The sequence below is a fragment of the Mustela nigripes genome, chromosome 17, assembly GCF_022355385.1.
Source record: "Mustela nigripes isolate SB6536 chromosome 17, MUSNIG.SB6536, whole genome shotgun sequence".
Classification (NCBI taxonomy): Eukaryota; Metazoa; Chordata; class Mammalia; order Carnivora; family Mustelidae; genus Mustela; species Mustela nigripes.
The window spans coordinates 4,925,594-4,948,187 of NC_081573.1; the positions used below are offsets into that span (position 1 = coordinate 4,925,594).

The window sequence follows — 22,594 nt, forward strand, 5'->3', positions numbered from 1 at the left end:
CCCTCCCTCCCCTAGATGTAGCCCCTCCCCAACACCTTCACAAACACTGATTTCCTCCCAGAGCTAAACTGAACACCCAGTCACCAATCGCCGCGATCCCACCCCCCTGCCCACCTCCCAGTCTACCTGCATATTCACCTGCTCTGTGAACTTGGCCGCCTCTTGGCTTCCAGTCCAAATACACTTCCCCAAGGTCACTTGGCTTGCTTTTTGCTTATATTGTAAGCAGGGGGCCATTCCTGAAACCCTCCCTGCCCTAGTCCCCAGCTGGCTTTCCTGTCCTCAGCTGCACATTCATTCTGCCCTGCTTCCTGGCCTCGCTTCCGTCTGAAAGGCCAGGTTTGCAAGCTCTCCCCTGCTCCACAGACTCCCTGCAGGCCCCAGGCCCTCAGCTGTTACTTAAGGAGTGGAGATGTTGGCTGAGGCCAAACACTCCATGATTCTGGGGAGGGAGAAGGGGATCGGGTTCAGAAATGGACAGGAGAGGAGACAAAGGGAAAGAGGGTGGGGGGAGACAGACCAGGGGATGATGGGAGAGACCCTCCTACCTCAGCCCCAGAAACAGAAGCGAGCTGGAGCTGAAGACCAGTGTCCCTTCTCGCCCAAAGCCCCTGCTCCTCTAGCTGCTCCGGGTCCTCTGGCTTCGAGCCTTATACACCTCAATGAGCAAATCCTTGACGTATTGGATCTCGCGTTCTACTGACTCAGCCCTCTCCCTCAGCTCCCGGTTTCGTGCCTCCAGCCCCTGGCACTCGCCCTCCAGGGCCTCGCCCTCTGCCCGCTTCCTCTGGCGGTACCTCAGAGCCGCTGACTTGTTCTGGTCTCTCTTCTTTTGCTTGCGGTCCCCTCGAGTGGTGGCAGGACTGGGGTAGGGGGCCGGGCGAGAGGGCAGAGGGGGAGGGGGAGGGGGCTGCTGTGGTGGGGGCAGGGGCGCCAACCCTGAGTCTCCCTGCCCAGTCTCGCTGCGGCAGTAGATGGCCAGCAAGTCAAGGGTATCTAGGGCAGGGGGCTGGGGGAGGTCAAAGGTGGGGACAGGGAGTGGGAGAGGGAGGGACGGTGCTGAGGGTGGTGGCTGTGGTGGTGGGGAGGATGGTGGGAGGAGTGGGGCATCAAGGAAGAAGTCTTCCATCTGTTCCAGCTCCTTCTTGAGGAGAGAGGCCATGGCTTCCAGGTCAGGTGGGGGTGGGGAAGGTGGGGGGAGGGCACCTGGGGGCAAGGGGGGTTCCAGGGGCAGGAGGGCTGTAAAGTCCACCCGCTCAGTCATCCAGTCAGAGAAGCCGTCACCTGGAGGATTGGGGGAGAGATATAAATATCCTTGAGCTCCTAGTCTTCCACCTAGCCTGGTGCTCACTCACGCCTGTTTCCTTCATGCCATGCATGAAGTGAAACCACCAAGCAGCCCACCAGTCAACCCATCAATCAATGAATCATCATACCATTCACCAAATCAACAAACCAGCCAACAAACCAAACATCTAACCAACCCGTTAACCAACCAATCAACTACCCAGTCAACCAACTTAACCACCAGCTGGCTAATCAACAGACTGAATCAGTCAACCAACCAGTCAACCCATTAAACCAGTCACAGAACCACTCAACCAACCAATGACCCAAACAACCAAAGTCAACCAGACATTTCTTCAACCATTCCAACATCCGCTTTACGGATTACCCTATGCCTGTAGTTTCTGACTTACTATTTTTAAAGGGCAAACTAGGCCACACACACAACAGAGACTGTTTCATTTTTAATTCATTAATTATTGAGAACCCACTATGTGCCAAGCATTAGGGATAAACTAATGAATAAAATAACTTCTGCCCCAGAGCCTCTTGGGATGCTGTTTCCTGATAAGCTCTTCCCTTGAGTCTTTTCATGGCTTATTCCTTCCCCGCCTTTAGGCCCTAGCCAAAAAATTTCCGATGTGTTTCCTGGCTATCCTCTCTAACCTAGGATGCTGTTTTCATTTTCCAGCTCAGCTACTAAGTGTTTCCCACTTATCCCAACCCATCATCACCTAATTTGTCTTCCATCTGCCTCCCAATAGAGTGTGAGTTCTAGGAAGGCAGGGATTACATCAGTCTTGTCTCAGCTCTATCCCCCAGCACCTAAAGTAACCCCTGGCACATTGCAGGTACTCAATAAATATTTATTGAATGAATCAATGAATTCTTCTCCCTTGCCCCCATGCTGCACCTCCATTCCCCACCTGCCCTTACCTGCCAGGGGCTCTCCTCCCCCTGGGAGCCCGCCCTCCAGGGCTCCCCCGAGGATTTCATAGGGGCCCAGGGGGGCAGGGGCCAGGGGGAGTTTCCCATAGTCTACGAGCCAGCCCAGCCCGCTAGCTGGGAGCAGGGCCCTGTCCAGCTCCAGCCCCAGGGTCGCCAGGAGTGACATGGCTGCAGCAGAGGCTCTGGACAGGGGTGGCAATGAGGAAGGCTGAACCAACAGCTGGAAGGAGGCTCTGGAGGTTGCTCAGCTGGGCAAAGACAGGCACCAAGGCGAGAGTGGAAGACCTACAAGTAAAACAAAAGGAGGTAGTGTCAGAGGCCATCCTCATCCACCACCAAAGTCGCAGAGAAACCAAGCCACAGCTCCACGTCCCCAGGGTCCTCCCTTGCACTTCCAAATGGACTCCACACTGCACCTTGCCCTATCGGAATTCTAAATCAGTGCTTTCTTTCCCCAAATCTCTGACTCCCACATACTCCCAAGGGAATTCTCTTTAGGTACCAGTTACTTTTCTTTAGAATTCCCAAGCTTCATGGGGCGCTTGGGTGGCTCAGTGCCTTGAGCCTCTGCCTTTAGCTCGGGTCACGGTCCCAGGGTCCTGGGATCAAGCCCCGCATCGGGCTCTCCGCTCGGCGGGGAGCCTGCTTCCCCTCTCTCTCTGCCTGGCTCTCTGCCTACTTGTGATCTCTCTCTCTCTCTCTGTCAAATAAATAAATAAATAAATCTAAAAAAAATTAAAGATTAAAAATTTAAAAATTAAAGAATTCCCAAGCCCCACTCCTTCTTTTTTTTTTTTTTTTAAAGATTTTATTTATTTATTTGACAGAGAGAGATCACAAGTAGGCAGAGAGGCAGGCAGAGAGAGAGGAAGGGAAGCAGGCTCCCTGCTGAGCAGAGAGCCCGATGCGGGACTCGATCCCAGTACCCCGAGATCATGACCTGAGCCGAAGGCAGCGGCCCAACCCACTGAGCCACCCAGGCGCCCCAGCCCCACTCCTTCTAATGCAGAAACCTAATTAATGGTCTCCCAAGGGAATTTCCTTAAGCCCTCCCACCCTCCCCACAATATTCCACTTCATAAAAAATTCAATCCCAGGAGAATTTTCTTCTAGCCACACCCCTTCCTCTAAGCATTTCCTTTAGGCTCCACCTCATCCCAAGAGGCCAGCTCAAATTAGTTCCCAGGGGAATTCCTCCAGCCCTAGCCCTCCACTAATGTGCTTTATCTACCAAGTTCCGCGGTTTCCTTTGAAAATTGCGATGACCGCCCAGTCCCGCCCAAGTCTCGCCTCCATTTACCTTAGCCCCACCCCTTCGCGATGACTCCCCAGAGGCCCCACTTTTTCTCCGCTCGAAACCCCACCCTTCAGTTAAATTAGCGTGACCACGCCCCCTATCGTAATAGGCCCCACCCCAAGCCCCACCCTTCGCTGCAGCAGTTTTCCTAGTTCCACCCCCTTCCTAACCCCTAGTCTCTAAACCTCCCCTCCGCCCTGTCAATCTAAGTCGGCCCCAGCCACCGCCCCAGCAGATGCCTGAATGAAACATAAATTGTGCTATGCGCCTGCGCAACGTGGAGCCGGGAGAGAGGAAGAGGCGGGCGGAAAACCCGGCCCTCACTCCGACCCTTCCACGCGCGGCTCTCTCGCCCAGGGCCAAAGCGCATGCTCCGCTACCGATCCAACTGCTGTCACACCTACGGGGGTTGTGGGACTCAGTGCGCGTGTGCGGCTGCTTACTGTCCGCCCTTCACAGAAAATTACGGGCTCTGGTGGGGTTGTGCACGTGAACAACCGCTCGCGGACAGACTCGTTGACCCCTCCCCGCTTGGGGCTAGTGCGCAGGCGCACCTGCACGCAGACTGTCTTCAAACGCCAACATTCTCCCAGAGAACGCACCCTCCCCCATCGGGCCGAATGCGCATGCTCGGCCACGTGCCAACGGCGCGTCTTTCCCCTTCTGCGCCTGCGCGACCGTGATTCCTCATTCTCGTCTCCCCCCACCCCCCGACTGGTCGTGAAGGCCGCGAGCTTCGAAAGGGCGGGAAAGGCGGTTGGAGAGGGAGGGGCGAGCGGTTACTCACTCCATGGCTGCGGAAAGGAGAGGCGGCGGCGGCCTCCGCTGAAGAAAAGAAGGCGGTAGAGAAGAGCGCAAGCGCGGTAAGCGCGGAAATGGGCCGGGACACGGAGGGGGTCGCGGCTACAGAGCCATAGCCGGGGCTACGCGGGCGGAGAGGGCGTCTTGGTAGCCTGAGAAGATATTGTGATCTGAGGACGGGGAATGAGGCGGCCGCGGGGACTGGGGACAGATATACCGAGGGTGGCGCAGCACGGCCCGCCCGCCCGGATCCTTCCGCGCCCCGCCCCGCGTGGCCCCAACCGGGAGGCGGGCTTAGCCCCTTCCTCTCCGGGATCCTGGGATCCGGGCCCCTCCCCACCCCAAAAGTGTAGCCTTTTTCTCTCTGACTTGGGGATCGAGTCCCGTCTTCGTTCCTACCCCTGGGGTTCCGGCCCCCTCCTCCTGATCCGGGGTGGATGGCCTTTTGCTCCCTCTGACTCTGGGGTTCTATTCTCGGTCTCTCTGACTCTGAGGTCCAGCCCCCCCCCCCCATTCTGGGGATTCGGTCCCTGTTTTGTTTTGTTTTGTTTTGTTTTTGAGACCTGCACCAGTTCACTTTTCGTTTCGTTAGCCCCGCTTCCCGAATTTCCGGCCTGCCACATGCTAGTCTCCGTCCCCCAACCGCCGCCCCACGCTGAGAACCGTTTTTGTGGGTTAGACTCTGGTGTGAGTCACAATGAGACCGCGCGCGCCGTTCAAATCTCCGACCTGCGACGGTGGCAAATAAGTTCTGTAGTCTCGATCGGGAACTACGTACAAAATGAGGAAAATAGTTGACTCTGCCTGGTGAAAGTCAAATAATTCGATGCCTGTGAAACCCAGAGCCGTGCTCTTATGTGCCTGTATGACGTATTTTATTTTTAATAACCCCACCCCTTCCTGGGGGTCCAGTTTGGGGTCCAGTCTCAACTCTTCCTCCAGCCCTGGCAAGAGCCCCAGACGTTGGACCATCCAACCCTGCTGGTAGATCATTCTTGTGTCCTCTTCACCCCTTCAGGGCGTCAGTTAATTGCCAGCCATCCCCACTCTTCCCGGTTCCAGATGGTGGACGCTCAGCAGCATTGGTGGTGCGCGGTTGCAAGGAAACAGGCATCATCACCCTCTCTCTTTTCTCTATCCTCTGCCCACCTCCCATGAGCCCTTCTTATAAGCTCTCATCCGGAATTCCTTGCAGAGGGTCCTCTGTTTCACTTCTCCCCCACTGGATCAGTTTACCAACCATGCCCAAAATAGGGAGATGTGCACTGCCCTTTACTAAAAGAGAGGGGGCTTCCTGACCATTCCCTCCCTGTGTTCTAGCCCTTCCTGTAGCCCAAGTGGGTGTGGGTCTTTGCTTCAGAAACCCCTTCATTTCCCATCTTGTATCTGTCCACAGCAGGACACCAGGACTTCAGCTTAACATTCAGTGTGGCTGAAGAGGTGGAGGAACCCTTATCTTGAGATTTCTCTGGGAATGAAGATATGCAGGCTTCTGTTCCATGCAGGAAGTCTTGAGATCTGACTCCTCTCACTTAGAGCACTTACTGTCCACTCTGCCAGAATTTGGGGACTTGGCCTATAGGAGCTAAGTTATTACCTAGGCAGCATAGAGTAGTGGTTAAGCACAGATTCTGGCACCAGGTTGTTAGGTTCAGACCTTGACTCTACCCAACTTATTAGGTTGCTGGCAATTTCTCTCACTTCCCTGTGCCTCGGTTTCCACAAATAGTACCAGAATAAATTATGGAGTTCAGTTAATAGAAACATAGCAATATACACGGTGGTTAACAGCGGTTGCTTCTTGGGTGGTCTTCTGAAAAGATCTTTTAGCACGTAAACATGAACAAGGTATTTTTTAAGTGAGTTTTTATTTTGGAATAATTTTATATTTACAGAAAGGTTATAGAGATAGTACAGGGAGTTCCCATATAACCCTCATCCAAGTCTTCCCCATTGTTGACTCTTACATTACAGTGGTACATTGGTCACAACTGAAGACCCCACATCGGTGTGTGCTTTTAAAGTGCTTGCTTTATTCTGATTTCACTAGTTGTTCTTAATGCTGTTTTTTTGTTCCAGGATGCTATGTCACATTTAGTCATCATGTCTCCTTAGCCTCCTCTGGTGTCTGCAGCGGTTTCTCAGACTTTGCTAGGTTTTTATGAGCTTGGCAGCTTTGAAGAGTGCTGGTTGGTTATTCTGTGTAATACCCCTCAATTTGGTTTTGTCTCAAGAGACTGGGATTATGGGTGTTTGAGAGGGTGGCCAGGTAGAATATTTTTTAGTAACTGGAAATGAACTTGCTTCGTGTGGGAATCCTGTTGCCAGCTACATGCCGCTTATGCTGACTGAGGAGACATTGGGGCAGGGACACTGGTCCTCCTGTCCCAGCCCCTTGCACCTTTTTCTCTCCCTAGCTGTTGGATCTCCCCCAACTCAGCCCTGGTATCAGCTCGACTGATTCCTACTGAGTGGGTGCCAATTAGCACCCTTGGGTCCCTAGCCTTTTCCGGTGTATCCTAATTTGTGGGTGGTGGGTCATCAGTGGCTACCTTTGAGCCCAGGTCTTGGCACCCTGAGCCTTCTGTGCTTACTCTTGACCCAGACCCATGGCACTTCCAGGACTCAGATGCCTCTGCCTCGCTCAGCTTGCAGAGTGTCCCTGGGTTCAGGTGTCCCAGTTCCTTCAACTCCTGAACTGAACTGGGAGCATGGGTGGGGCTTGGGGACTCTTTTTCAGTGCGGAGGAGCCAGGCTTGGGGAGTGAGGTGAAAATTGCAGGCAGGTTGCATCACCCAGACTCTTTGATGGGGAGGGGGAGTGGAGGGGATTCTCTGGGGGCCCTGGATCACCTGGCAACAGTTCCTGGTTAGCACAGCCCTAGAGCCCTGAATTGGAAAGAGATGGGGACAGGGGGCGCCTGGAGAGCAGCCACCTGCGCAGGATCCTGTAGATCTGAGAAGGGGTCTCTGATTGCAGAAGTAAACCTGCTTGTCTTGCAATGGGCAAGACTGGGGTCCCAAGAGCTGAAGAGGGTTGTGCGCAATCACAGTGCTAGTTAGAGCCCAGGCCTCTGCAATACTGCACAGCTTCCAGGGCCCTACAAACCCCAGGGAGAGCCTGTTTTCCCTCAGATCTATGAAGTCCCTGACCCCCAGCCTAGGGCATAGCCCACTGGGAGGCCACCTCATCCAGACCTTCACTGCAGGTTTGCTGCAGCTCACAGTTGCCAAATCTATTGATTCCGACCTGTTCCTCCCCATCTCCCCTATGTTAGTGGAGGCCCTCCTCACCAGCCACCCCTCGCTGGTTTCCCAATCAAGCTGACAGCCTGGCATGATGGAAAAGGGATAGAGTTTGCATCAGATGGACCTAGATTCTTTCTGAAGAGGCACTAGGGCAGGTACCTGGGTCATGCAGGTGGTGGTGGGGTGGGGGCAGGAGGCGGAGGCGGACGTCCTAGCAAACAAGGGCAGGAAGGCCAAGGCCATCCCAGCTGGGGAAAAGGCAGTGTAGAGGCCAGGCATGTACAGCATCGATCTGCCACGTGGCCCAGTAGCTTCAGAGCCCTTCCCTGCTCCCGTCGTGTGTCACTGGGCAGAGGCGGCCACAGGTCTTCCAGCCTAGGTAGGTCTCACGCTGCTGCACCAACTCCAGCACCTCAGCCATCTTCTGTATAGGTTTCCTGTGGCTTCTGGAACATACCATTGTAAACTTAGTGGCTCAGAGCAACAATATTTATTCCCTTTCCATTCTGAAGACTGCAGGTCTAACATAGGTTCACAAGGTTGTGTTCCTTCTGGAGGCTGGAGGCGAGAATCTATTTTCTTGCCTTTTCCAGAGGTGGCTGTCCTCCTGGGCTCATGGCCCTTTTTACATTCTTCTGATCTTTGCTTCCATCATCTCCTCTCCTGTTTTCTCCTTTGAAGATCTTGCCCTTTAGCTTACCAAGGCCCTTACGGTTACATTGGGTCTTACCCAGATAGTCCAAGATAATGTTTTCATCACAAGACCCTGAATTTAGTCATATCTGCAAACCCCCTTTTGCCATGTAATACATTCACAGGTTTTGGGGACTGAGATGAGGATCTCCTTGGAGAGCCAGTGTCCAGCCTGGCATACCTCCCTTTAGGAGCCTGTTTTCTCATCTAGGAGATGAAGGCTAGGGTCAGTCCTAGGGTGCCCCTGCCGGTGCCCACCGGGACTAGCTGTAGGAAAAGGACCAGGCAGACTGAAGGTGATTGACCACATAGTGCCCCAGAGCTCAGGATGCCATCACTTACAGCTCTGTGAGCTCCGGCAGGATACTATGCTGCAGTGGCCTCGTCGCTAAATTGAGTACAGTAACAACCCTCAGAGGTCAATAGATGAGGACCAAAGAGATGATACGTGAAAAGACGTAGGACTGTTCCTGGCTCAGCGAGTGAGCCACCTCTGCAAACCCAAAGGCCGTGTGTCAGGGAGAGGCCTGCAAAGCCCCCGGCACCCAGAAGGCATAGGTGTGGCTCAGGGGTGGCCCAACTTGCTGGGTAGCAGTACTGGCCCAGCGGTGCAGAGCTCCCGATTGTACAGAAGTTGAAAATCCAGCATTTTTTGTAAGATGCAGTTCTAAAAGGTTGGCAAGTAATTGAGAGAAACCCTAACAAACCGTGAGTGTGGAGAGACTCTCAGACTGCAGGTCGTCCCTGACCTTTGGTTCCGTAATATCCCCTCACCCTCAGATCTGTAATCCTCTCTGCCTTGAGCAGAGAACCAAAGGAGCCAAGTACTCCTCCTTCCAGAGTTGCTGACAATTTGTACCACACCTCTGCCTGCTGGACTGATCCTAATTTGAGGAAGAGTAGGGCCTTGTTCAGACCCAGTCCCATCCTGTAAAGTCAAGAGGGCTTGGGGTGCCTGGATGGCTGAGTGGGGTAAAGCCTCTGCCTTCGGTTCATGTCGTGATCCCAGGGTTCAGGGATCTAGCCCCGCATCCAGCTCACTGCTCAGCAGGGAGCCTGCTTCTTCCTCTCTCTCTGCCTGCCTCTCTGCCTACTTGTGATCTCTGTCAAATAAATAAAATATTTTTTAAAAGGGGGGGGCTGTGTTTGGGGGGAAGTAGCGAAGCAGGTCCCAGGAATTGTCCTTGAGGGTTGGGTGCCTAACACAGAGGGGCTGTTGTCTTACTACCCTGTGTGTCCCTTATCAACCGGCTGTGCCTCCAGCTAGAGGCCACCAGGAACACATGTAATTGAACAACTTGGGTTTCTTGCTGTTGCAGCTAAGGAGCTATGCACCGTTGGGGTGCTAAGGGCATCTCAAGAAGTGGGTATTAAGGAGGACTTAGAATGGCAGCTGGGTTAAGTTCAGTAACTTTGGAGAGGAATGAGCAGAGCTAATGCTGTGGTTAATATGAGAATCACCCGTTAGCGCTGAGCCAGGAAGGGGAGGTTGGTCATTTTTATGCTTTGGACAATGTTTGTGCTTTTGTCTGTGTTGAAATATGATTCCACAGTGGTCTTGCACCACTACAGTCAGAATGGCCCTGCCTGATGTTGGTATCCTCTGGAGTTGCTCTATTTGACTGGAGCATGCCAGGACCTGGCTACCAGGGCTGCTTTCCCTTTCTCAAAGCAAACCAGCTCATCCTTCCAAATGAGGGAAAAGAAGTGGAAACCCCCTGCCATGGGGTGGGCCACATGTATAGTTCCCACTGGGTGACTTGAACACAGAGGAAGGAAGCAGGACCTGAACCCTGCCAGTACTCCTGGGATGGCCAGTAACGGTGGGAGCTGAGGGGAGCAAGAGAGAGAGAGGCAGAGGCAGGGGGCCATAATGGCCCCCATGCTTCCCAGGTGCCCCCCACACATGTGGGGACTGCCCCTGGAGAGCATTGGGTCAGCACCAGCAGAGCCTCCCTTTCAGTTCAAGAGCCCTATGCCCTTCTCTTCTTGCCCCTGCGAAGACTGGGAACAGATTCCACAGGCAGGAACAGGGAAGAGCAGCTGATCACTCCCCCTTCACTCTGAGCCTTCAGGAGTCTCGCCTATAGCTGGAGAAGGTGGACAGCACTGAACTGGATTCAGAGTGAAACACAGGTCTGGAAGGTGACAGACATGCCCAAGCTGTCCTTAGAGAGTGGGAAGGAAGTATTAGACAAGGCACGTGATGGGGGTGGGGTGGAAAAGTCACATTGGAGATGCTCACGTGTAGTTAGCTCAGCTCTGGAATCGGACAGCGTGGGTCAGTACTGACTACCTGTGTGACTTTGGGTAAGTTACTGAAGTTCTCTTGACTTTAGTTTGTATGTCTGTGAAATTGGGTCATGAACAGTTCCCACCTCATAAAGATGGGAGCCAGTGCAGGTAAAGCATTGCAAACAGCCCAGCACATAATAAATCTCCAGAAGTGTTAGCATGGGAAGTGATACCTAGAGGTAGGTTGGGGCTGTGATTGGTTTCTGGTTCTCAGAGTCAAAGCCACTCTTCTCCCCCACCCCCAACTTCTGGTGGCTTTCACCTGGTCCCCAGAGAAACCATCTTCATGGCAACAGTCTCTGCCACAGCCCAGCCTGGACCTTTTTCTCCCTCACCAGTGACATCACTGCCTCTCCCCTGAGGTGCTAGTGTTGATTACAGGGAGTGAGGCTGGGAAGGGAGCACAGATGAGTGTGATTCTACAAAATAGAATTTTATAAAATCCCACCTTGCGTACTCTTAGGTCCCTCTCTATCTGACCCCCCATGCCCAGCTGCATTTCTCGGGGAGCCCCTGAGGGGCTTAAAGCTGACAGGAGCATTTCAACTCCAGTCTCCTTCCCATGCCAGCTTCACTTGTCCCCAGAAGAAAGCATGATCCTATCTTTGGAAACTTCTCTGCCTAGCCCCTGCCCTCTAGGACTGATCCTGGCCCCTGCTCACCTCTGTAACCTCACTTCTGCCTTCTCAACCCCTTCCTGCCATCCCATGCCCGGTTGGTCTGTTTATTAGTTTTATTTTGAGGTATTGTATAACACACCTCCATTTATTAAAGTGTACAATTCAGTGGTTTTTAGTACATTCACAGAGTTGTGCAGCCGTTACCACAATCTAATTTTTGGAACATTTTCATCATTCCCCAAAGAAACCCCGTTTCCCAAATCCGTTAGCTGTCACTCCCTGTTCCATCCCTTCCCTCAATCCCAGGCAATCACTAACTTGCTCTCTGTCTCTAGTTTTGTCTATCCTGTTCTGGGCATTTCATATAAATGTAATAACGTCATAGATGGTCTTTTATCTGGCTTTGAAGCTTCATCCATTTTGTAACATATGTCAATACTTCATTCCTTTTTCTTTTTTCTTTTTTTTTTTTTTTTAAGAAGGAGAGAATCTTTTCCTTTCTTTTTCTTTTCTTTTCTTTTTTTTTTTTTTTTTAAGATTTTATTTATTTGAGAGAGCACATGAGCAGAATGTAGGGCAGACGCAGAGAGAGAAGCAGATTCCCCATTGAGCAGGGAACCTACTTAGAGCTCAATCCCAGGACCCTGAGATCATGACTTGAGCTAAAGGCAGATGCCTAACCAACTGAACCACCCAGGTTCCCTGAGAGATAGAATCTTAAGCAGGCTCCAAGCCCAGTGTAGAGCCTCATGTGGGACTTGATCCCACAACCCTGAAATCATGACCTGAGCCAAAATCAAGAGTTGGTGGACACTCGGGGCGCCTGGGTGGCTCAGTGGGTTAAGCCGCTGCCTTCGGCTCAGGTCATGATCTCGGAGTCCTGGGATCGAGTCCCACATCGGGCTCTCTGCTCAGCAGGGAGCCTGCTTCCCTCTCCCTCTCTCTCTCTCTCTCTCTCTGCCTGCCTCTCTATCTACTTGTGATTTCTCTCTGTCAAATAAATTTAAAAAAATCTTTAAAAAAAAAAAAAAAGAGTTGGTGGACACTTAACTGACTGAGCCACCCAGGTGCCCCAAATACTTCATTACTTTTAAAAGCTGAGTGATGGGATGCTTGAGTGGCTCAGTGGGTTAAGCCTCTGCCTTCGGATCAGGTCATGATCTCAGGGTCCTGGGATCAAGTCCCGCATCAGGCTCTCTGCTCGGAAGCAGGGAGCCTGCTTTCCCCTCTGTCTCTCTGCCTGCCTCTCTGCCTACTTGTCATCCCTCTCTCTCTCTCTCTCTCTCTCTGTCAAATAAATAAATAAATAAATAATCTTTAAATAAATAAATAAATAAAAATGAAAGCTGAGTGATAACTCCATTTCATGGATATACCACATTTTATCTATTCATAAGTTGATGGACATTTGGCTTGTTGATACTCTTTGTTACAAATATGCATGTACGAGTTTGGGATGGACATGTGTTTTCATTTCTCTTGGAAGATACCAAGGACTGGGATTGCTAGGTTATAAGGTAACTCAAAGTTTAACCTTTTGAGGAATTCCACAGTGGCTGTACCATTTTCCATTCCCATAAGCAGTGAGTGAAGGTTATGATTTCTCTACATCCTCACCAACACTTGTCCATCTTTATTGCCATCCTGGTGGATGTGACCTGGTATCTCATTGTGGTTGTGATTTGCATTCCCAGATGGCCAGTGATGATGAACATATTTTTCTATGTTTATTGGTCATTTGTGTATCATCTTTGGCTCTGGTGGTATGAGTTTTGAGGGGGAGTTGTTTTGTTTGTTTGTTTGTTTTTGGAGAGCAGTGGACAGAAGGAGAGAGATTTTTTTTTTTTAAGGGTTTTATTTATTTATTTGACAGAGATTACAAGTAGGCAGAGAGGCAGGTGGGGCGGGGATGTGGGGAGGAGGCTCCCTACTGAGCAGAGAGCCTGATGCAAGGCTTGAACCCAGGACCCTGAGATCATAACCTGAGCCACCCAGACGCCCTGAGAGAGAGAATCTTAAGCAGGTTCCACATTCAGTCTGTTGCAGGCTCCAACTCACAACCTTGAGATGATGACCTGAGCTGAAATTAAGAGTTGGACACTTAGGGGCGCCTGGGTGGCTCAGTGGGTTAAAGCCTCTGCCTTCGGCTCAGGTCATGATCCCAGGGTCCTGGGATCGAGCCCCGCATCGGGCTCTCTGCTCAGCGGGGAGCCTGCTTCCTCCTCTCTCTCTGTCTGCCTCTCTGCCTACTTGTGATCTCTGTCTGTCAAGTAAATAAATAAATCTTTTAAAAAAAAAAAAAAAGAGTTGGACACTTAATCAACGGAGCCACCCAGGCACCCCTGGCATCTTGTGGGCTGTTTTTTTTTTCTTTTTTCTTTTTTTAAGATTTTATTTATTTATTTGGCAGAGAGAGAGATACAGCGAGAGAGGGAATACAAGCAGGGGGAGTGGGAGAGGGAGAAGCAGGCTTCGCGCAGAGTAGGGAGCCCAATGTGGGGCCCAATCCCAGGGCGCTGGGATCATGACCTGAGCCGAAGGCAGAGGCTTAACCCACTGAGCCACCCTGGCGCCCCAGCATCTTGCAGTTTTAACACAGGTATTCAATACCGTTCCACAAGGCAACAGCCCTTGCCTTTCTAAGCTTTTGCCTGGAATGAGGTGTTGACCTAACTCCTTCCTACCCTAACTCCCTTTATATCCTTCAAAACCAAGCTTAAATAGCCCTTCCTCCTCAAGGAGTGTTTCCCTGACCCTCCCCTTAACCCATTCCCCAGGTGAAGGTACTCACTGTGTCCTCTAGGCTTCCAGTACGTTCTACGAGAGCTCTTTCACAGTGTCATCCTATCATTTATCTCTTTGTTACTCTTAGTAAATTCTGAATTAGTTGAGGGCAGAAGACCTTACCTTAATCATCCTCACTTTGACATTTATGTTGACATTGGACAAGTTACTTAACCCTAAAAGGGAAATACGGGTGGTACCTTCCTTGCAGTTGGAGGGGTTAGGACTGAAGGAGTCTGTATAAGCACCTGGCATAAAGCAGCCCCTGGATCTCTTTATTCCGTTGACAAGCATTTGCTGAGTGCCTGTGATGGCCAGCAGCTGTTAATGACATTGGGGATAACACAGAGGAAACCACAGACAAAACTGCTGCCCGTCATGTAGCTGACATTCGGATGGAGAGACACAACAAATGAAATCCATAAGTTCAGTATATTACTATTTCAGATGGTGCTAAGTCCTAAGGATAGTCAGGGAAGGCCTCACTGAGTAGTTTTAGCAAAGACTAAGAAAGTAAAGGGTGACAATGGGGACACTTGGGAGGAGTGTTCCCGAAGGAGAACTTAGGCAGTCAAGAACAAGTGGGGCTGCAGTGGAATGCTGGAGGGAAAGAGTGGCTGCCAGCGAGGGTGCACTTTGGCTATAGGGAATAATGCCTCTGTATATTTGTGTGCGAGTTTTTTGTTTTTTGTTTTTCAGTGCTTCTTTTCAATTCTGGTAACTTTTTCTTTGTATTTATCACTCTAAGTTTCATGAAGGTGGTGACCATGACATACTGTCTTTGTTTGCCCACACAGGGCCTGTCCTGTTCTCAGTCTTAGTGGAAGTGTGCTGACTGAATGAATGAGGATATCTGTGAATTACCCAACCATGCTGGCATACAATGAGTGCTGAATGGTTGGCGCTTTATCATTTTTTAATAAATGTAGTTGGTACATCAGATTGATAGAGTTTCCTAATTTCAGGTGCTGGCAGCTTGTAGGGAAATGATTCTCTCCAGGAACTGCCAGTTAGAATAAAAATGGTTAGAGGCAAGTTAGAGGGCAATTTGGTTGCCCCTAGAAAAACCAAAATGCAAGTATCCATAGCCAGCAACTCTCCTGAGGATCTGCCCTGGAAAAGTGCCTGTGCCAAAGAAGGTGTGAAGAAGCATGCTTGTTGGAGTATGGTTGGAGAAAAGAAAGATTAGAATCATTTCATCTCCTCAGGCTATGAATGCACATACAAATACATAGATAAAAAATACAAGGCAGCTTTTAACAGCAGTTACCTCACAGGTGTGGGAACTAGGGTGGGGGGTAGTGATCAAGAGAATCTTAGCTTTGATGGTGATGTGCAAGACATTGTTTTAAAGAAAGGACTTACGTTTTAATTGTGCAGCTAAAATTTAAAGGTTAAAAATGCAGTTAGAGAGGGATGCCTGACTGGCTCAGTGGGTTAAGCCTCTGCCTTCTGCTCAAGTCATGATCCCAGGGTCCTGGGATCAAGCCCTGCGTTGGGCTCCCTGCTCAGTGGGGAGCCTGCTTCCCCCTCTCTCTTTGCTGGCCTCTCTGACTACTTGTGATCTTTCTCTCTGTCAAATAAATAAAAATCTTTTAAAAAAAAAATGCAGTTAGAGAAAAAAATCTTTCAGTAGAAGAGAAAACAGTTCTTGGCAAAATAGGTAGGGGGCCCAGCACCAGAGAATTCCTCAGATCTCTTCCACTCCCGTTATTTTATATTGAGTCGTCATTCTAGAATCTTCCTTAAAATCGATTCTTTTGTTTCCTGACTTCTTTTCCACATAGGTCTTAACCTGATTTGTTTTCCCTGTGGGGGAACTGTTTTTCCCACACCACCTGAGCTTCTTTGGGTATAATTCAGGCCTTGGAGTAAAGAATGTAATTGCTAATTAGCTGGGAAGTGACTTGGGGTAAAACTAGTTTTTTCAGGGGAAGGAAGAAAGGGAAGAGAAGGATGGGAACCTATGAATCCAAGAAGCATTTGGGTACCAGCTCGAGGCAACCATAGGAGAGAGCAGCCAAGGCATGTTGTGGGTGCCTCTGCTAAACTGGCTGTCCTCCATCCCATGAGGATGACAAGCCTGCATAAATGAGTCTGAAGGTAGAGTAAGTGAAAATGGACAGTGGGTCTGACAGGTGACCTTCTCGTGTACAGAGGGGTAGAGCACGCATTGCATTTGCTTAAATGAATTAAAAAAAAAAATCTGGAAAGAGGCACAGGAAACCTAACTGCTTGTCTCTGGGAAAGAGAGCTGGTGGCTGTGGGGATGGGGGAGGACGGAGACCACAGTATTCCCTTTGGAACGTAAAACCACATGAACAAACAATCTGTTCACAGAAAATGTAAATTTCACTTTTTTTTTCTTTTTTTTTAAACTGTTAAAATAGCCACCACCAGGCGCCTGGGTGGCTCAGTGGGTTAAGCCTCTGCCCTTGGCTCAGGTCATGATCTCAGGGTTCTGGGATCAAGCCCCACATCAGGCTCTCTGCTCAGCGGGGAGCCTGCTTCTCCCTCTCTCTCTGCCTGCCTCTCTGCCTACTTGTGATCTCTCGGTCAAATAAATAAAATCTTTAAAAATAAATAAATTAATTAATTAAATTAAATAGCCACCACCGGGGGAGCCCCATGCTCAACAGGGAGTCAGCTTCTCTTGCTTCTCTCTCTCACTTACTACCTACCCAGCCACTGCTCCTTCTCCTACTAATGTGTGCTCTCTGTCTCTTTAAAGTAAATGAATAAATCTTTAAAGTGAAAATAAAATAGCCAGCACCACATTATTGGGTAGGTTGAGAAATGGAACACGTGTGACAAAGCTGCCTCAACAATCAGCATGCAGGGGCGTTGAAGAATCTGATCATGGAACACTGCCTGGGGGAAAAGACAAGCGGCAGTGAAACAGGCTGTGAGGCTTTCCACAGCTCCTCCCCCCGAAGAGCAGACAGACAGATGGACAGACATGCCTCTTTTGTGTCCTCTCTTCACAGGTCGAATATTTAACACAAGTTTATTATACCTGGGAGATTGAAGGACCTTGAATGTGGGGGTCCTCAGGGAGGAACAGGTTTAGGAAATTGGGACCAGAATCCCAAGTGGCCTAAGGGGATGAGAGGGCTTTTGAAAACATTGGGGGAGTCAATCCTGCCTTCACTGCTGGGGATACCATGCCCTGTGGCAGAGAAGCCTTCACACTGCCGGGAGCACCGAGGTTTCCCTGCTGCCAGTTTGGCTTACAAAAGCCTCCTGCCTTTCTCGGGAAGGCTCTGTTCCTGGCAACCACAGTTGCCCATGCCCACCAGGCATGGTGGTTGTGTAAGAGCCTGACAGAGTGGCCCAGAACACCACCAGCTCCTCCCCAGCCGCCTGGGGAAGGCCTTCAAAACAAACAAGATCCTTTCACATAGACACCTCCTGCGGCTTCATGGTACACTCTAGTCTGGCTACACCGACCCCTCCCCGCTCTGGAGCCCACCTAGCATGCTGCTGTTCTTTCCCTGCCTGCAACTGTAGACTGCCTTGGCTGTGGTCTGGCTAGCAAGCACCTTGCTGCTATCAGTTGATTTCCATTCCTGAAGGGCTGGCGCTCTCTCAGCTCGCCTGTTCCTGAGGGTTAGAGAGTTTATCTTTGACTAGAGGGAGAAAGAACTAATTCAAGAGATGTTTCAGCAGCAGCATGCACGGACTGGGGGTGGGTGAGTGGCCAGTGACCTCTGTTTTACATGTTGGTGAGACAACCCAGAAAAGAGAGATGATTGTGGTGAGGAGGGGGAGGGGAAAGGGATGGACAACGGGGGACAGCAGAGTGGACAGGGAGTTCCCCCCTAGCACGGTGGCAAAGGTACCAGCAGGTGGTTTTTTTGTTGTTTTGTTTTGTTTTGTTTTTTTACCAGCAGGTGTTTGAGCTCCCGCGGGGAATCAGATTTCCCTGGCTGGGTCGATGGGGGCCAAAGGCAAAGTCCCTTCAGCCTCTGATTTTCTGCCTTTTCTCTCCTGCTGCCATCTCCTGTGCTCCTTAGTTTCTCTCCTACTCTGGTCTCTCTGAGTCTGTCATCACATGTCCTCCAAGTCTTAATTGCTAATTTATTATTTTTTTAAGATTTTATTTATTTTTAAGTGTTTTATTTATTTGACAGAGAAGATCACAAGCAGTGAGGGGGAAGCAGGCTCCCTGCTGAGCAGAGACACACCCCCTCCCAAGCGGATGTGGGGCTGGATCCCAGGACCCTGAGATCATAACCTGAGCCAAAGGCAGAGGCTTAACCAGCTGAGCCACTAAGGCATCCCTATTTATTTATTTTTAAAAATTTTATGTTTTAAGTACTCTCTCCACCCAACTCGAATTTACAATCCCAAGATCAAGAGCCCCTCGCCGTACCAACTCAGTCAACAGGCGCCCCACTAAATTGCTAAATTGTGATAGCTCCTTTGCTCCCTGGCCTCAGCATTGTTGGCAGCGCCACCAGGTGGCCATGGGGCTGAAATGTCAGGAGCATCTGCTCTAGTTGCTGCCAGAACTTGCATTAAGAGGTTAGCTTTTCCTGGGCCAAGAGTGCAGCGTGCTAAGTGCCCATTGCAGATCTGTGAGCTGTAATCCTTGTTTTTCATGTGATAAAACAGGCATGGGGATGAATTTAGAACCTAAGATCCCAGGATTAGGAGTGAAGAAGCAGGGTCTCTGGCCAGCAGGCTGTGGAGTCTTGCCAAGTGACTGACAGAAAAGGACAAACAAGACCCTTTTCCTCAGAGCACACAGAAATCCACAGTCTGGACTTCTAATGACAGCTACAGGGCTACTGTCTGCAGTCCCCATCCCAGTCCATCAGTGGACTAGAAAACCCAGGACTCATGATCCCAAGCCCCATCGAGAAGCCCTGAGAAATAGAGCTCTTTGGCTATACTCGCTGCTGCCCCAAATGAAGTGGAGTTGAACTGGTGTAAAGAAAGGGGATAGCAGCTGTCTCCATCCCCAGTGGAGGATCCTAGTGTGGAAGGGTCACTACTTTTTTTTTTTAAGATCTTATTTATTTGACAGAGAGATCACAAGTAGGCAGAGAACTAGGCAGGTGGTGGGGGGGCGGGGAGCAGGCTCCCTACTGAGCAGAGAGCCTGATGGGGGGCTCGATCCTAGGATCCTGAGGTCATGACCTGAGCCACTGAGCCACCCAGGTGCCCCAGGGTCACTACATTTCTGAGGTGTGAAGATGAAAGACAGCTGTGGGATCAGGAAGGGAAACCATGTTACAGCTTTGTCTCCACTGGATGGACAAGCCTAGCAATCTACCTCTGTGACCTGGCCCCCAACCCCTCCTCCCCAAAGCCTGCTGCTTCAGCCACAAAGAGTACAAAAGCTGGCCTGTGTATCTTACTCTCTTGGTGACCTGTCTGCCCAGAAAGCCCCGTTCATCCTTTAAGACTTAATTCTGACATCTCCTTCCTGTTCCAGGCAGAACTTCAGCACTTAGCCCCAGAAAGATCTGGTTTCCCATCCTGGGACTAGTGTTTGCTGCTCTGTGACTTTGAAGTTACATCACCTGTTTCCCATCCAGGAAGGATTCATTGTGCTCCTACCTAGTATTCTTGGCCCAGGACCATTACATAGGTGGTGCTCTGTAGATGATAGTTCTTAGTTGTCAGATTGTCGGTCCCTCACAGTTATTTATGGAGTGCCTGCTGCATGCCAGGCTCTAGGTGCTGGGCATAACAGTAGTGAACAAAAGCAGAAAATCCTGCCCTGTGGGCTGACACTGTCACCATCATCAGCCCTTCTCATGTTTCCAGGCCACCTTGTCCCTCCCTCTGTCATAGGACATAGGTTGCCTGTTGTTGCTGGGTTTTGCACACATCCACTCCCCTGATTCGGTCACCCCAGCAGCAGGGGATGTCCAGATTCTCAGAATCACAGCTCTCTGTTCTTTTCCCACCTGCTCCCCAGCTGCCAGGCCCTAGTGACTGCTGTATCCTCTTCCCTTGGCCCTGTTGCACAGAGGCAGACCGTGCACCTTGGCCCTATCACTTCTCTTCTCCAGCCTCTCCTTGGCCCCAACTCCAGGATGTGTTTCCCATCCATTTGTCTAGATTGAGTCCATCCTGTTCTTTCTTCCCCATTCCTCTGTCAACTTCCGGTTGTCATAACAAATGATCACAGATGTAGTGGCTTAAAACAGCACCCATTTATTCTCTTACAGTTCAGAAAGTTAGAAATGGGTCAACAGGACCTCTTTCCTTCTGGAATCTCTGAGGGAGAATCCATGTTTTACCTTTTCCATCTTCTAGAGACCCCCTGCATTCCTTTGCTTGGAACCCCTTCCTCCGTCTTCAGAGCCAGCAACATAGTATCTCTCAGAATGTTCTTTCATGGTCACATCTTCTGTCTCCACCTTCCACTTTTAAAGACCCTCATGGTTATATTTAGGGTCCATGCAGTCCATCCAGGGTAATCTCCCCATCTCAGAACCGTTAATTTAATCACATCTGCTAAGTCCCTGTTGCCATGTGAGCTCTCGTGTTCATAGGTTTGGAGTTAGGGGGTGGACATGTATAGAGGCCATTATTCTGTCACATAGACCCCACACACATACACACACACACACACACACACATTGCCTTCTCAATCCTTCCATTCCTTTGGTCCAAGGCCGAGGTCCCCTCATATTAATTCCCAAACACCCCTGCTCCAGATACAGGAAATGGGCTGGGGTAGGGAGCGAGAATCAGTCCCTGGGCTTGGGAACAGTGTGGCCCCTGCCCCTTAACAATACTGGCCTCCTGTTGTCATGGCCACACCCCCCTGCCCCTGGCCTTTGTTCTAGCTCTTTCCTCATTATGACTCAGTCAACCCCTTTACCCCCATGCCACTGCCCTGTTCCCCTTTTCCTGCCCCACTTTTTCTTTCTTCATAATGCTTAGCCTATTAAAGCGTGACAGAGGATTCCTTTATGAAGTTCGTTGTTCTCCTGTCTGTCTCTTCTGCTGGAGGAGAAGCTCCATGAGAGCAGGGACTCACTCTCCCCATCACAGCCATATTCCCAGGGTCTGGAACAGGGCCCATACATAGGTGCTCAGATGTGTTTGTTGCGTGAGTGAATGTTGCACTACAGAGAGTTTGTTTTGTCTGTGTTGTCATAACTGTACGCAGAATAGGGCTAAGGAAATAAATTAGATAAAGATGGAATTTGGAGTAGCAAAGAACTGGAGAGGTCAGGTTAGTGGACCTGAGTGAAGCTGGAGGTGATGGCAGAGAACCGTGGTCCTCAAAGCCAGGGGACAGGACGAATCTGTCGTTCAGAATCTATGACTACCCTGGGCTATGAGGGCAGGCAGATGTGGCTTGACAAACAGGGACAGAGTGGGGTAGGCGTCTCTTGTCAGTAACTCAGTGACTTTGAGGCAGACCTCCTCACTCCAGGCCCAGCTACAGATGCCACGTCTGTGGCCGCCCAGGCTTAAGCACCTGACCCAAGCACTGTCAACTGCTCCTGTGGAAAGCTTGCCCCTTCAGTAAAGTGGAAAGCCTATTTCGGAGCTCAGAATAGTGTGTATCTGTTAAGACACATTTGTGTGAGAAACTCCCAAAATCTGGGTCTTGGTTGATGGCTTTGTTCACTTGAGTCAGCCCCTGCAGAACCAACACTTTATTCCATTTTTTTTTTTTTAAGATTTTATTTATTTATTTGACAGAAATCACAAGTAGATGGAGAGGCAGGCAGAGAGAGAGAGAGAGAGAGGGAAGCAGGCTCCCTGCTGAGCAGAGAAGCCCGATGCGGGACTCGATCCCAGGACCCTGAGATCATGACCTGAGCCGAAGGCAGCTGCTTAACCCACTGAGCCACCCAGGCGCCCACTTCATTCCATTTTTGCACAGACTCACACATTCCCCAGATTGAGGTTTTCTCTTCTCTGTCCCCAGAGTCCTGGCCCCTCGCTCAGGCTCTTGGCTTAGACCACCACTGCACCCTCCTCCCAGCTACCTGACCCTCTAGTTTCTTCCCTTCCAGTCTGTTTCCCGCACATGTGTCTGGCCTTGTTAGTCTCCCCACCTCTAAAGTCCCTCCATGACTCACGCAAAATGAAGTCTGAGCCATCAACATGTCCTTTCCCGACCAGCAGCTCCCGCCACATCACACAGCACTATACACACGATGTACTCGGGAGTCCCCAAACCCACCCTTGGGTTCGGTGATTCTCTAGAAAGACTCACAGAACTCAGCAAAGCTGTTAGATTCATGGTTTCAACAAAAGGGGAAAGAATCAATCAGCATGGGTGAAGGGTGCACCAGACAGAGTCTAGAAGAGAGAAGGGGTGAGCTTCCAGTGGCCTCTCCCCATGGAGTCATACAGCAGCACTTAATTCTCCCGGCAACACCATGTGACAGCACACATGGAGTACTGCCCTCCAAGGAAGCTCACCTGTGCCTCGGCATCCAGAGTTTTTACAGGGGGTCAGTCACATAGGCCGGAGTGTCTTTGTGACTGACTCATTACTTAGTCTCTGGCCCCTGTAGAGGTCAAGTTGGCAGGGCTCGCAGGTTATCTTACAGGAACCAGAAAAGGGCCAGTCTTTTCTTTGATGTGTAGGGTGGGTAACCCAGGCCTTCTGAGTGAACCCTTTACTGCATGTACAC

At 50.5% G+C, this 22,594-nt stretch overlaps 3 protein-coding genes across 4 annotated transcripts in view; 2 read left to right on the forward strand and 1 right to left on the reverse strand.

The window, feature by feature from the left end:
* On the reverse strand, positions 1 to 4,407 carry ATF5 (activating transcription factor 5). The gene is made up of 3 exons (XM_059383819.1): positions 4,320 to 4,407; positions 2,224 to 2,520; positions 1 to 1,284 (listed from the first exon to the last, which is right to left on the reverse strand). Exons 2-3 carry the CDS (start codon positions 2,399 to 2,401, stop codon positions 620 to 622), a joined length of 843 nt encoding a protein of 280 aa, XP_059239802.1. The 5' UTR covers positions 2,402 to 2,520; positions 4,320 to 4,407; the 3' UTR covers positions 1 to 619.
* NUP62 (nucleoporin 62) overlaps positions 4,306 to 22,594 on the forward strand; it is a 23,925-nt gene continuing 5,636 nt past the window's right edge. The window contains exon 1 of the mRNA XM_059383816.1: positions 4,306 to 4,395. The gene's annotated coding sequence lies outside the window, so the exon portion shown is untranslated. The remainder of the gene's footprint in view (positions 4,396 to 22,594) is intronic.
* IL4I1 (interleukin 4 induced 1) overlaps positions 4,308 to 22,594 on the forward strand; it is a 37,521-nt gene continuing 19,234 nt past the window's right edge. The window contains exon 1 of one of the 2 annotated variants that reach the window (XM_059383812.1): positions 4,308 to 4,395. The gene's annotated coding sequence lies outside the window, so the exon portion shown is untranslated. The remainder of the gene's footprint in view (positions 4,396 to 22,594) is intronic. The other variant, XM_059383815.1, reaches the window with a different exon arrangement.

Bases quoted from the DNA above. Each gene is read 5' to 3' on its own strand.
- ATF5 (XM_059383819.1), bottom strand. From the start codon at position 2,401: ATGTCACTCCTGGCGACCCTGGGGCTGGAGCTGGACAGGGCCCTGCTC. The intron at 1,285-2,223 runs GTAAGGGCAGGT...CCAATCCTCCAG, and splicing joins GGGAGGAGAGCCCCTGGCAG to GTGACGGCTTCTCTGACTGG.